We start from the raw sequence: 15,166 nt of genomic DNA, 5'->3' as shown, positions 1-15,166 counted from the left end.
AAAGTATATAAAAAAGGAGACACACCCCCCCCCCGCCCTTGCAGCCCCTCTCAGCTGGAAGACAAGGCTGGGAAGCGGCCTTCTGTTCACCTGGCCAGGCCGCTTCCCAACGTTGCTGGCACTGACTGGCAGCAGCCCTTCGAGTGAGGGAGAGAATGCTTGACTCTTCGCTTTGAGACCAGCCTCCCCGTTTAAAGAGTTCGGCCTGCATCTCCCTCTCTTGCTTTTCATTTCCTCAGCTGTAATCAAGATTAAAAACTTCCTTGGAGGATTTTCAGCAGAGGTTGGATGGCCATCAGTTCACATATGATCTAGTTGAGATTCCTGCACTGCAAGGGGGTTGGACCAGATGACCCTTAGGGGTCCCTTCCAACTCTACAGGCCATGCAACCGCTGTGATCCATAGTAATCACCTTTGCCCTCCCCCAGTTAGGGCCAGCTCTCCCGTGAGGAAAGGTGAGGCGACTGCCTTGGGTGGCAGGATCCACAGGAGCAGCAGATCTGACCTCCAGGACACACATCACATGTAGATCTTCATTCCCAATGATGATCTTCACTCCCTACCCCCTGTTCCTGATGTAGAGTTCCAATCCCTCTGACAAGGAGACTGCGGGTGCCAAAATGGCTTGGACCAGCCCTGCCGCTTTTCACATTTCTTTACCCTGGTGTTTCCTGAGGTTGTCTGTTTTTAAATGTAAGCTCCCTTGAAGCTTTTCCTGGGGCTGGCTCCATGTCTGAGGGGGCCTTAGATGCAAGTGTCCTTTGGCATAATAATAATAATAATAATAGTTTCTTATTTATGCCCCGCCAATCTGGCTTCCCAGCCACCCTGGGCGGCTTCCAACAAAGTATTAAAATACAGTGGTCTGTTAAACATTAAAAGCTTCCCTGAATAGGGCTGCCTTCAGATGTCTTCTAAAAGTCTGGTAGTTATTGTTCTCTTTGACATCTGGTGGGAGGGCATTCCACAGGGCGGGTGCCACCACCGAGAAGGCCCTCTGCCTGGTGCCCTGTAGCTTTGCTTCTCGCAATGAGGGAACCGCCAGAAGGCCCTCGGCCCTGGACCTCAGCGTCCGGGCAGAACGATGGGGGTGGAGACGCTCCTTCAGATATACTGGACCGAGGCCATTTATTCCTTGGTTGCCACCCTTTTAATTTCTCACAGTGCTTCAGAGTGACAGCCGGCTACTCGCATTGTGGAAATTTAAAAATGTCACTACATCTAGCTACCTGGTGCTGCTAAGACTGCTTTGTGAAGTGAGTAGGGCAGGAATATGAGGCCCAAGGCTGGCATCCATGTTGGGTCTTGCTAGATCCTGGCAAGCTATGTATGTATGTATTTATTTCATGAAATTTGCGTACCACTTGATTGTTTAAAAAACCATCAAAGCGGTTTACAAAAAGAGAAAATAAGAAAATCATGAAAAATTTACAACCGCAATTCAAAACATACCAAAGTTAAAATAGATTAAATAGATTAAAATTACCTAGAGCTAGAGGCCCTGACAACAAGGATGGCAGGTCCTGTTGCCAGCTCTGGTTTTGCCTGCTGCTATATAAATTTAAGGCCTTTCATTCTCCACCTTTTCAGTCTCTGACAATTTCCAGGGTGGCTTACAAAACAATTCTTAAAGGAGAACTGTGCATAGTTAACAAATACAGTGGTACCTCGGGTTACATACGCTTCAGGTTACAGACTCCACTAACCCAGAAATAGTACCTTGGGTTAAGAACTTTCCTTCAGGATGAGAACAGAAATCGTGCTCTGGCAGCGCAGTGGCAGTAGGAGGCCCCATTAGCTAAAGTGGTGCTTCAGGTTAAGAACAATTTCAGGTTAAGAAGGGACCTCCGGAACGAATTAAGTACTTAACCCGAGGTACCACTGTAATAATAATGAATAACAGAGGAGCACAGATAAAATCAATGTGGTCTCCCCAATCTAACAATGCAAGTAACAGATATACTTAAGTAAAGGATTCACCTGATGCTAAACAGACATTTCTTTCTTTATTTGAGTTTTTGATTATTTTAAAAATGTTATGTTATGGAGCATTAGACCGCAGCAGCAGGCAAGCTGCTCCGGGGGGGGGGGGGCGTTTCACAGATGGCTCCTCACAACTAAGAAGACCCTTCTCTGGTTGGTTGGTTGGTTGGTTGGTTGGTGCCTGTTGCACCTCTATAGGGAGAGGCACCCACTGATGGGACTCAAGGACAACCTGGGCATTTGGGTAGATTTGTGGGCATAGGCAATAATTTTTATTTTATTTTAAATAAATTTTATTACTGAAACCTAAGAAAGAAAACAACACTAGCAAGTCATAACACAAAGGAAAGGAAAACAAATAGATAATCCTTTTCAGTGAAATCTTCTACGTGTCTACTTAGAAAAATGTCCTGGTAAACTGAATGGCTCTTACTCCCAGGTTAAGTGTGGATAGGAGTGTTTAGCCTTTGTTACCTGGATGTAAACTACAGGTGCCTTTAAAGTAGGAATGAGCAACCTGTGGCTCTCCAGATGTTTTTTTTTTTTTACTGCTGATCCCGTCAGCTCTGGTAGCAATGATGGCAATTGCAGTTCAGTGACATCAGGAGGGCTTTACGCAGGCTTTAAAGATCAGCATACCAGCACTGTGTACAATAACAGTCTGCTGTATCATCATAACTGCCATCAACATCATTATCCCTAAATTGCTGGTACGAGGAAGTGGTGGTGCTATGGTTTAGAGCAGGGTTTCCCAAACTTGGGTCCAGCTGTTTTTGGGCTACAACCCCTATCACCCCTAGCTAGCAGTACAAGTGGTCAGGGATGATGAGAATTGTAGTTCAAAAACATATGGAGACCCAAGTTTGCAGTGATGTTTCCTGGGGCTAGACTTTGGCATAGGGAGCAGATTCAGAAGTGAAACTCTAAATACAGTGGTGCCTCGCAAGACGAAAAGAATCCGTTCTGTGATTCTCTTCGTCTAGCGGTTTTTTCATCTTGCGAAGCAAGCCCATTGACGGATTAGCGCTTTTAGCGGCTTATCGGCTTATCGGATCAGCTGATAAGCGGTTTAGCGGCTTAGAAAAAGGGGGGGAAAGGAAAAAAAAACCGCAGGAACTCGCAAGACATTTTCGTCTTGTGAAGCAAGCCCATAGGAGATTTGTTTTGCGAAGCACCTCCAAAACGGAAAACTCTTTCGTCTAGCGAGTTTTCCGTCTTGCGAGGCATTCGTCTTGCGGGGCACCACTGTATCAGCAAGAGATCATAATTGAGAAGGTTTTTCTCATAATTCTGATAATCTTGCTGGGCGTACAACCTCTTCCTTTTTCAATTTCACCCCACCAAACGCACTCTCCTCGTTGTCTCTCCACCTCCCCAGGTGCGGATGGCGACCGCAGTGCCTCCCACGCAGAGCCTGCGCTTGGAGAATGCATCTATCCTGTCCGAAGGGGCCCTGCAGGATGGACATCGCTTGTGGATCGGAAACCTCGACCCCAAAATTACAGAGTGAGTGAGGGGCAAGGAAGGGAGGGGCTTGGGATTTAGCTTTTGAGTGGCAGGAAAGGAAGGGGGTTCTCAAAAAAGAAAAGAAAAAGAAAACACGCCATCGTTTCTGTTTTGCTGCTATTTGAATTCGGCTTCTGCTAGCATTTAATTTTCTGTTTAATTCCTGTCCACTGTGCCAATTTTACCTACATATTTGTTATCCCAATGGCTGAGTCTAGGGGATTATCATCCTCATCATTACAGTTAATTTATTTGTTGTTTAGTTGTTTAGTCGTGTCTGACTCTTTGTGACCCCCTGGACCGGAGCACGCCAGGCACTCCTGTCTTCCACTGCCTCCCGCAGTTTGGCCAAACTCATGCTGGTAGCTTCGAGAACACTGTCCAACCATCTAGTCCCCTGTCGTCCCCTTCTCATTGTGCCCTCCATCTTTCCCAGCATCAGGGTCTTTTCCAGGGAGTCTTCTCTTCTCATGAGGTGGCCAAAGTCTTGGAGCCTCAGCTTCAGAATCTGTCCTTCCAGTGAGCACTCAGGGCTGATTTCCTTAAGAATGGAGAGGTTTGATCTTCTTGCAGTCCATGGGACTCTCAAGAGTCTCCTCCAGCACCATAATTAATTTATTGGTTGTCTTCTAAACTGCCATCTCAAGGCAAGTTATACAAAATAATTAAAAGCAGTTTAAAAACACAAAACCAACAAGACTAAAATACTAACGTTGGTGGTAAACACCCATTCATCCAGCTAGGAAAACCAGTTGAAACAAAAATGTCTCTAGCTGTTTCCAGAAAGTGTGCACCTGTTGTATCTTGAACAGGAGTGCTATTCTACAGCACAAAGGAGCTACTAAAAAGCCCTGCTCCAAGTTACTGTGGAGTGGGCGTCTGAGATCTTTGGAATTTGCAGGAGAGACTCTTCCATGGACTGCAGTGAACTATTGGGTGCATAAGCGATAAGTCAGTCTGTTGAGTAACTTGGTCCTGAGCTGTATAGGGACTTGCATGCTAGTACCAAAACCTTCAACTTGGCCCAGCAGTAAATTGGCAGCCAGTGCAAATCCTGAGTGCAAGGTGTTATATGCTGGCAGTTGTTTGCTCCCACAATCAACCTAGCCGCCATGCTCTGCACCAGCTGCAGCGTCCAGACCAGCCCCCAAGTGTAGCCTCACAATAGAGCACATCTCAGTAATCCAGCCATAAGGTTAGCAGTGCATGGACAACTGAGATCCAGCTAACTTGATCTAGGAACGGCTGTAACTTGCTTACCAAGTGTAGTTGGGTCAACCTTTGTGACTGTGGCGAGGCCTGGTGGCTGACAGTGCCTTGAGAGAAACTCCGTTGGCCCAAGCCCCTTCGGGCTTCCTCCGAGCTGCTTCTCTAATAATCGCAGCTGTGTGCACACCCCAGTCCCATTTCTGGTGGCGGCGAACGCTTTAAGTGTGTGCATTTGACATTCCCTTGGCCTCCAAATGATTAGCGCGTTTAAATTGCGTGCTAACACATTTGAGCAAGTTGAAGTGGGGCAATTAAACGCCGAGGGAGGAGAGCTTGATTGCTCAGAGGGATATTAGATGTGCCGGGCCAGGGGTTCTGGTGGCCGTCTTTCCTCTCCCCACCCCACCCCCGCAACACACTTTACAAAACAATCTCCAATTTATGCATTCCAAGTAGCTGTTCTTGTTTTATCGCCCGGATATTGTGGGCCTCTCAGCTGTGGAAGCAATTTTTGCCCGGCTTCTTGTGTTTCGGGAAGTGCCTTGAGGTTTTTGTTCCAAGTGCTGTTCCTTTCAGCCCGGCAGCACTCATAATCGTACCTCTAAGTGGAGTCCATCATTAACGTAATGCCCTCTTCAGGCGACTCATTCAGCGCTGCACTGGCTGGCCTCTTCTCAGTTTTTGCATTAATTACCATTTTTTGCCCAGTGTTTATATTGCTGTGGCTTCTTGGGGGTGAGTAATTGTGAGCACTGCTCAATTGACAGGCTGCCTGGGCCTTTTGGGGAAGGGCCCGTTTGGAAAGTTGGGGGTGGGAATTAAAGGCCCAGGAGGTGTGCAAGGAGAAAAGTACATGTTAGGCCTGGTTGACCTGCCCCTTAGGGATTTCAGGTTCTGTACTTGGCCAAACAGAGGCATTCCATGTTTTGTTGGGGGTTTTTTTTGTTTTGTTTTTCATATACCTTACAAGGCAGGGAACATCCAAGACAGTTTTCTTTCCCTGAAAATTCTGACCGCAGCATCTAGGAACTGAAGTTCATTTGCCTGACCTTGTAAAATCTGACGTTTTGAAGCATCTGTAGATCTGGGGCTCCAGAGTCAGCAGTGTTGAGTGAATTGTTAAGGGAGCTTGGACTTAGAAAAGGTGGGGTGCTTAGCTTCAAACCTTGCCTTTGTCAGGTGCTTGTTGACCCCTGTGGACATCCAGAAAATGCCCTCCCACTAGAACATAAGAAGAACCTGGCTCCTGGATCAGAATGTAGGTCCATCTAATACCTGCTCTCTGCAGCCAAACAAGATGCCCCTGGGAAATCCACCACAGGGTCTGCTATTGTCATCCGGCCATTAGTATTTAGATGTAGACTGCCTCTGAACAAAGAGGTTCCATTTAGCTTTTAAGATTACCAGCCACTGATAAACTTCTCTATTAATTCATAATTTTCTTTTCCAAAGTTGCCTATGTATGTGTTTCCTATCTCCAGACATGCCAGTGCTCCTTTAGCAGCAAAACCTGCTCACATGTTGAAAGTAAGCGCCTAAGAGGAAACACTAAGAGCAGCTTTTCTCAACCTTGGGTCCCCAGATGTTGTTGGACTGCAACTCCTATCATCCCTGACCACTGGCCCTGCTAGCTAGGGATGATGGGAACTGTTGGCAGGAGCTGGGACCAAACAACGGGAGCTCATCCCGTTGCGGGGATTTGAACCACCGACCTTCCGATTGGCAAGCCCTAGGCTCAGTGGTTTAGACCACAGCACCACCCGCGTCCCTATTTCTATTTTACAAGTGGGGAGTAGCAGAGGGTGAGGGGAGAGAGGAGGAGGAACTTTGGACAGCTAGACTCCATTGCATTTTTGGCTGAAACGGCACCAAAACCACTGTCTGGAGTGGGATGTTAGTTGCTGTTCCTAGCCTGCTTCTGTCCAGTATTCTAAATATTTGTTTCAGTTCCTAAGTTCAAATTAAGGCCTGCCACCCCCCTCTTCCAACACACACACATGTTGTAGTCCACTGACCAGAGATTGGTGAAAAAGGAAGGCTGGGAGCATGGGGGGACAAGGACACAGGCACTTGGAAGTGGGGGCAATATTCCTGTCTATGGCCACACATGCTCAGGACTAGGGATTTGTTTTCAATACTAGAGCTCAGCCCTTAGCCCTTCCACACACAAATCCACTCCAGGTTTTTCCCCTAAGCTTTTTTTCTCTTTCAGAAAAGTGGTGGAGGCATTTTTGTTTATGCTCTTGTTAAACAACTGTGAGTCAACAGTCCTTTGCTTATTTACTGCAAAGAACCCAAAGCGCTCCCCTTCATTTCCAGCCTACCTTGCTTAAACTGCACTGACTTCCATTTGGGAGGGTTATGGTTGTTACCAAAGTTGCATTGATGCCATAGTTTGCCCCTTGCAAAATGCCCTTCTTACATAGGAGTGCATGTTACTATCTTTTAGATAGAGCATTGTGTTTTAGCCGCTGCCTCAATTTTTTTGGGGGGGGTGCCTTCGAAAAGGCACAGCTACGCCACAGCTCTGCCTGCTGCATTGAGATCCATCCTGATAAGCTTTGCTCAGCAAACAGCATCTTCTAACAACAGCTTGCTGGTTCCCAGTGGGGCAGGATTCCCAGCCTTAATGGCTTTAGCATGTGGCTAGGACCATTCCCTGTATCCTTGGGACAGCATTGTTCAGAGGAAGCCTTGACTCAGTGTTTGAATAGCTCTTAGGGTGCCAGGAGGAAGACTGACGGAAAAGGAAGCGGGGTTTGGACGGGCTGTCCCACACTTGCCTTGGATGACAGGAAGTAGGAATGGGGACCTGGCTGCAGCCCGCAGCAGAGCTGTGACCTTCCCCTTCCCCTGCCTCGTCCCAGGTAGCCCATCAAGATGCTCCAGGAATTTCCAACAGCCTCGCTTCTTGTTCCTTCTTCACAATGCAGCTCTCCAGTTGCTCACAAACTCTTTCTGGGCCTCTTTAATAATTCCTTGCATTCAGAAATACTGGAAGAAAAAACTGGAAGATGAGGGAGAAATGCAGAATTCCAGGCTGGTGATGAATCCAGGAAACTGTCTTCTTGTGACTCAAGGGAACTGAGTGCTAGTTAATGCCTCTGTGATCAGCTTCCAGTTTGTGTGTGTATGTGGTTTCAGAATAATGAGCTAGAGTGCGACATTTGGGTAAACTACACAGAATATAGCCACACACAGAAACATAACAGGTGGTTTTTATGTTTTCTCCAAAGGGAGCAAAGAAAATTACACTGCTGTAGCAGGCAGTTCCTGTTGGACAGCAAACTCCACAGAGCGCAAAGGCCCATGTGCAGAAGGAGAGCTCAAAATGCAGCTCAGCTCAGACATAAGCAGAGCCAGCATCCAGTTTCTCCATAGATCAATAAGTGTGTGTGTGTGTGTGTGTGTATAACTTTTCACTTAAACATCACATGCTAAAAATTATAGTAACACCAACACCTATGCAATACCAATAACAACAGAAAAACCGAAGGCAACAGGTTAAAGAACAACAGGCTGGTATTAATTATTAGGGTTCAGGCCCAGAACATCCTTTGGCTTATTTGATGGCCCATCTGTGAATATGCCACATTTGTAGGCTCCCTGGCTGCTTTCAAGAGTACCAGTAGTTTATGTACTTAACAGCCTAATCCTATGCAAGTCTACTCAGAATGAAGCTTCTGAGTTCAGTGGGGCTAGCTCCAAGGTAGGTTTGTGGAGGATGCTCATTGGGGCTGATGGGAGTAGGAGTCCAGCAACCTTTGGAAGGACCCTATCATTGACCTACAGCTCCTCATATTCTTTCTGTTTTTGGCTCATCTTGCCTTGGCAAGGCCAGGGTTCCAGGGCTTCCACTTCAGTGTTCAGGATTCAGTTTCCTGACCATCTCTTCCTCTCTCATGTGGACAACCCTGTCTCTGCCAACTTGAGAAATCCCTGTGTGAAATGAACATCAGGGTGGAGAGGGACGTTGCTATCTTTGGCCATGTATGAACACTGCGGTGCTATTCTAAATTGTTTTCAGTTCAGCATTTCTCACCAACCCAGCAAAATCCGGCATATCATTTAAGCTCGATGTCCCTGAGGCTTCATCGCTTTCCAGCTGTGCTCAGTGGAGACACCGCAGGGAAAGATGCGCGGTGAATCCTGATGAAATCAAGGTTGACGCACAGCCGCACAAACATGCATTTAAATGAGACACCCCAACAGGACTTGCTAAAGGAGAGAGCTAGGTGTGTGCTTCTCTTGGCCAAGTGGCAAAAGGTGTTTGTGTTTTCAGGCGAGGACAGTGTTCTGAACAATGCTTTTTATGGGGACCAAGATTATGGAACCAATAGGGTAGTGGCCCCAAAACGTTTGGGAGCAACAACTCTCCAAAGTTTTAAACGAAGAAGAAAAAGTCACCAGTACTTTTCTGGCTTTGTTAAAAGGGCTTTTTGGATAGATTTTGCTTTCTGCCTCCATCATATCCTCTCCAGCCACACCACCTCAAGGAAAGTGTGAGGACTACCTGTCCACACCATAAGACCCAGCGGCTGTTTTCCTTCCACCACTTCATTAGGGTCTTCTTGGGCCAGGGCAAACTGAGTTGGCCCTTGTTTCCTTCCTGTTCCAGGAACACATCTGTAGCAACCTGGCCTGGGAGATCGCTTCAGTTCCTGGAATGTCCTTCCTTGTACTGGGCTTCAGAGAACTGCCTGGCACCGTGTGTCTACAAGGTCACTGCATTGAATTTGGCAGCTGAAGGCCACAGCAGCCTTGGACCGTGTGAACTGCCCACCCTCAGAACGGTCCTCAGCTCTCACTCATCTGTATACAAAGCCCTTAATAACTTGGGAACAGATTACCTGCAACATCGCCTTACCCTGTATATGCCCACTCGACTGCTTCTGTCTGTAAGAACTGGCACTTACAGTTGGCACATAAGACTAGTGAGAAATCAATCTTTTGGTGTGGAGGCACCTACGCTCTGGAACTCCCTGCCTGTTGATAACAGGCAGGCACCTTCACTCTTTTCGGTATCTGCTAAAACATTGCTGTTTAGATATTTATATATTTATAATGCCAATGCATTTTTCATTTATTGCTAGTTTTAATTTTTTTTAATGCTTTGATTGTTTTTACTAATAATCTTACTGTTTCATTCTTTTTCTGAACCGCTTTGAGGTTCTGCAGTCAAGCAGGACATAGAACTAACTAATTAAATCCCCTTGGTCACACACACACACACACACACACACACACACATACTGGGCACAACTTCATTTTTTTTCCATTCCCAAGCAACAAGCTGGGAGCTGCTTGAACTGAGTTGGCCTAGGGGTTTGTCCTCCTTCCTTTTTCACTCAAGCCCTCTTAACCAACAGAGGTCATCATCTTGCCTTCTCTCCCCCCCTCCTCCTTCCAGGTACCACCTTCTCAAGCTCCTCCAGAAGTTTGGCAAGGTGAAGCAATTTGACTTCCTTTTCCACAAGTCTGGCGTGTTGGAGGGGCAGCCCAGAGGCTACTGCTTTGTGAACTTTGAAACCAAGCAGGTGGGTTGGTTTGTCCTGAGTCAGGCCATGGCCTCATCCAGTCCAGCAGTGTCTATTCCAGGCTTCCCCAGCCTGGTTCGCTCCGGATGTTGCTGGACTACAACATTACCATCCGTGGCTGGGGCTGGTGGAAGTTGGGGTCCCAACCACATCTGCAGAACACCTGGTTGAGGAAAGGTGGCTCGCCAGGGACGCAGGCAGGTGGATTGAATCTAGGGCTCTGCCACTGTTCTGCGTCCCCATCCCCAAAGCTGAGGATCACTCAGTTTAGAGCATTCCGAAGCTTTAAGGATTCTGGTGGGGATGTGGGCTTGGCTGTGCCAGGTGACTGTAGTAGGACATCCTTCCCCAACCTGGTGCTCCAGATGTTTTGCTTAACTCCCAACAAACCTTTTTTTTTTGGGGGGGGTTTCCATAGACATTCTTTTATTGTTCCTGCCTCCCCAATGGAGTTTCATCGTATAGCAATTTTTCCTGCCCTCGGAGCTATATCTCTTTTTGCTGGCCTTTCTGTCCGCAGGGTTGCCTTGGGGAAATTGGAGGCGATACAGATTTGCTGTGTGTCTTGGAATGGTGCCTTGGTCGTTTTAAAAACACTCCTTGACTGCCTTCTGTTCTGGTTCTGCAAACTGCACTCAAGTGTTGAGTGGAGCTTTCTGAGCATTGCCGGGGGTTGGACTAGACGGCCATTGGTTCGAGTGTGTTGCTGATAATGCCCAGGTTGCAGGTTTGGTCCCTGTATGGGGCAGCTGCATATTCCTGCATTGCAGGGCGTTGAAATAGATGATCCTCAGAGTTCCTTTCCAGCTCTACAGTTCCATGATTCCAGCTTTACAATTTGATGGGTCTACAAAGAGCAGCTGGGAAGATTAAAAGTCTGGTGTATCCTGCAGGTCACTCTGCCCCTGGGCACCTATTGTCCCCTTAAATTCTATGCTACAGCCCCTTTTGAAATGAAAACCTCCCTCAAAAGCCTGGCACTACCCATTAGCTGCTCAGAGTAGTAACTGCCCAGAAATATTCAGCTGAAGCCCCTGGGAAAGGGGTTCATCCCTTGACGGTGTTTTTCTCCTGCAGGAAGCTGAGCAGGCGATCCAGTCCCTCAATGGCAAGCTAGCCCTCTCCAAAAAGCTGGTGGTGCGGTGGGCTCATGCCCAGGTCAAGGTAAGCAGAACCTGACCGTCTTCCCAATTCAGAGAAGAGCAGGCAGCCCCCCCCCAATCTCCCTGTACAGTCATAACTCGGGTTACAGGCGCTTCATGTTGTGTTTTTTCGGGTTGCGGACCACCAAAACCCGGAAGTACCAGAACAGGTTACTTCCGGATTTCAGTGGCTGCGCATGTGCAGAAGTGCTAAATCGCACTTTGTGCATGCGCAGAAGCGCTGAATCGCAACCTGAGCGTCCACAGTATTCCTTTTGCTTGTTTGTGGGTTGGGCCTGTTTCCCTTCTTGTCAAATAATTTCTGCTGTTTCTCTTTCCACCAACACCCCTAATTTCCCAGAGATATGATCAGAACAAGAATGAAAAGATACTTCCCATCAGCCTGGAACCCTCATCCAGCTCAGAGCCAACCCAGTCTAATCTGAGGTGAGAATTGTGCTTTTACCATGTCTGCAACATGCTGTATGCATTTGGGGGGGGGTGCAGCTTCAGCTGGAGACACCTTAAGAAGCGGCCTACAGGATCAGACCCATATCCAGCTGCCTCTTTCCCACAGCAGCTATCCAGGTCCCTCTGGGAAACCCACAAGCCAGGAACTTCTTGTTGAATACCAGTGACTGCTATTCAGAGGTAGACTGCCTTGAACATGGAGGTTCCATACTGTATGTGGACAAACCCTTATCCTCCATCAGTTTATATGCAAACCCCTTTTAAAGCTATGAACACTTTAAACATTATGTGAAGAAGTCCTTATTTTAGTCCTGAACTTGCCAGCGCATCCTGCTGCTTCAAGTCCCACTTCTGTTCCATAGGGCAACATTGTGAACTTCTGAATGAATGAATCTTTATTTGCATCAGCCATCGGCCATAGCAATAAAACAACAATATTATATACAAAGACTAGAAATAAAAAGTCAGTTATATGAAATACATTTTAGGCTTGTGAACTTCTGCTTCCACAGCAGCAGCAGCAAACTACATACCCCCTGCCCGACTGCATGGCCATTCACTGTGGAAATTAACTGGGTTTTCTAAACCAGTTGGTGATCTGATACCAGATTGTGTGTGGGGAGGGTGCTCAGTGTCTTTGTTTGGAATCAGAAATCCCATTCAGGTGAACCTGAGGTAGCTCTTTGGATCCAGGACTATGGATCCAGTGCCACGGGATCCTGGCTGTCTCTCCTCATCCTCACTGCAACCCTGCAGAGTAGCTTAGGCTGGGAGGCAAAGAGCTTTGTAGCCAAGGAGAGATTCGAACCTTACCCAGCCCCATAGTCCTAGATGAGGCTGGCATCCAGATGGCTGCTTTACATTGGGCCCTGGGCATCCAAGTTCTGGGTGTGAGTTTTGGTTCATTTCTACAATATTTTTTTGCTGCCTTTCAGCAGAAAACTCAGGAAAGCCTTCCACAAAGTGCATTGCAATAGTTTAACATTACAGTGGTACCTCGAGTTACAGATGCTTCAGGTTACAGACGCTTTAGGTTACAGACTCCACTAACCCAGAAATAGTACCTCGGGTTAAGAACTTTGCTTCAGGATGAGAATAGAAATCATGCAGTGGCGGCGCGGCGGCAGCTGGAGGCCCCATTAGCTAAAGTGGTCTTCAGGTTAAGAACAGACCTCCAGAACGAATTAAGTACTTAACCTGAGGTACCACTGTAGTGTGTGGGAGAGGCGGGGGGGCGGATCTGTGACCCTTCAGGCATTTTAGACTCAACTCCCATCAGCCCCAGCCAGCGTGGTGAAGAGTGATGGGCGTTGCAGTCTAGCAGAAACATATTTACAGAAAGGGCTGCAGGGTGCCCTGGCTCCTGAATGAGGATTTGTAATGCCCCAAACAGCACCTCAGATTATTTCTTCTTCTTTTAAAATTTCAGGAGCGCTATCTTTAAGCAGGGGCGGGGGGCAGGAATGCCATGGCGGTCAACAGCATCAAATCAGCAGTGCAATTCCATTCATAAGACAAATTCAGAATACATGGCAGATCCCCAGGCCACATGCTGGGTCACCCCTGGGGAAAAGGTTTGGTGAATGGATAGGGTGCACCTGGAGTTCCAGATCTGGGCCTGGAAACCACAAATTAGCAGGCATACAATGTATTCTCACCACCCTGTACCTGTCAGCAGGTGGGCAACAGTGTTCTGCACTAGCTGCAATATAGCATTTTGCTTTTTTAAATACCCCACCCTTCTCTGGCACCAGAATACCAATTGGTTTTTGAGAGCTCGCTTTGCTTCAGAAGCTGCTTATCAGGTAGTTTTGCAAAGACTATCGTTGAAGAAAAACAACTCTGAAGCTCCCAGAGGTGCGTAGTACTCATGCTGGTTATGAAAGCCCGCTAGGGCTTAGGATCAGGCTGTCTGAAGAACTGTATCCTCCCATAAAGCCTGTCCATGCTCTGAGATTTTCAAGAGAGGCCCTTCTCCCCACCACCCTCACAGGCATGCTTGGTGGGGGGGGGGGACACACGGAAGAAGGCCTTCTCAGTGGTGGCAGCCCCCAGACAGCTTTGGATCTTCTTGCCTAAAGCTAGACTGGCTCCTCCTTGGCTTTCGGCCAGCAGGTCTTCACAGTTTTATTCTGGCAGGACTTTGGGATCTGACACTTTTTAAAGGAAAGAGCTTTAACAGTGCTGTTTTCTTTTTGTTCTCTGTATATTAATAGGGTTTTTTATATTTTTAAAATTCTACTAGAGCTTGATACCTTTTTAACTGTTATCTTTTATACATTTTATCTGTGTTGTTTTTAATTTGGGTAAGCTGCCTTGAGTCCCAATTTGGGGGGAAAGGCAGGATACGAATGAATCAGTAATAATGATGATGACAGTTACATGATTCTCCAGCTCTAAGCCCCCATCCACATTAGATTCTGATTTTAAACCAAGGCCCGGGACAGACAGGCTGACGTTTCAACCAGATTTACTCTTCGCTTCCTCCGCAGTGTCAGCACGAAGATCAAAGCCATTGAGGCCAAGCTGAAGATGATGGCGGAGAACCCGGATGCCGAGTTCCCACCGGCAGCGCCATACTCCTACTTTAAGCCACCAGACAAAAAACGGATTGCCCCATACTCCAAAGCAGCCTGGAAGTCAAAGAGATGATTTGCTGTCAGAGGCAAAGTCCCTTTCTGGCACTAACAAAGGTCCACCAGGATGAAAGGCGGACTGTATTGGATGGGACTTCATTGCCTCCCCATAGAGTGTGACATCCTGGGCTTTTCAGAACTTTCTCCTGCATCTTCCATTTGCACGTGGGAGCAAATCCTCTCCTGGTGTTGGTGGTGGTGGTGATGGTGGTGACAATGGTGGGGGACTGCAACACCATCTCCAGACCTGTAAAGAACCCAAGGTTGTTTTCAGTAGTAAAACCTGAAGCATCTACTCCTCTGGCTAGTTCTGCATCAAGACTCCAGATATATGTGTGAGTTCTCACTCTATCTCACAGACACACCAAACACACTCCTGCTGTATTTCTCCAGCCTGAAGATACAGAATCCTGATGCAGCTAGTAGGCTAGAAAACAGTATCTTTGACAAGCATCTAAACATGGGATGAATTCTGTGACGTCTGCAGCTGAGCCAGCCGGGTGTCTCCTGTGCCTGGCACCTTGGGGACACAACCCTGAATCCTGGCAAGAATGGGGTGGGATTTCTGTGCTGGGTTTTCTGCCGACGTCAGCTCATCTGGGTGTATGTATCAAAACTTTCTAATGATTGTACAGGAATAAACTTTATGCAGACTTTCGAAGTGCACCTTTTGAAGCAAAA

The 15,166-nt window shown here is 47.3% G+C and overlaps 1 protein-coding gene across 2 annotated transcripts in view; it reads left to right on the top strand.

The window, feature by feature from the left end:
* The window catches only part of RBM18 (RNA binding motif protein 18), a 15,570-nt gene extending 404 nt beyond the window's left edge, over nucleotides 1–15,166 (top strand). For both annotated transcript variants that reach the window (XM_082209020.1, XM_082209021.1), the window contains exons 2-6: nucleotides 3,363–3,490; nucleotides 10,110–10,236; nucleotides 11,314–11,400; nucleotides 11,740–11,825; nucleotides 14,342–15,166. In XM_082209020.1, coding sequence (XP_082065146.1) covers nucleotides 3,363–3,490; nucleotides 10,110–10,236; nucleotides 11,314–11,400; nucleotides 11,740–11,825; nucleotides 14,342–14,501 — 588 coding nt within the window. In that variant the 3' untranslated portion in view covers nucleotides 14,502–15,166. The remainder of the gene's footprint in view (nucleotides 1–3,362; nucleotides 3,491–10,109; nucleotides 10,237–11,313; nucleotides 11,401–11,739; nucleotides 11,826–14,341) is intronic.

Source organism: Podarcis vaucheri (genome assembly GCF_965113315.1).
Source record: "Podarcis vaucheri genome assembly, chromosome: Z".
In the NCBI taxonomy this organism is placed as follows: domain Eukaryota; kingdom Metazoa; phylum Chordata; class Lepidosauria; order Squamata; family Lacertidae; genus Podarcis; species Podarcis vaucheri.
The sequence above is the reverse complement of the archived record's forward strand: the minus strand, read 5'-3'. Positions and strand labels throughout refer to the sequence as shown.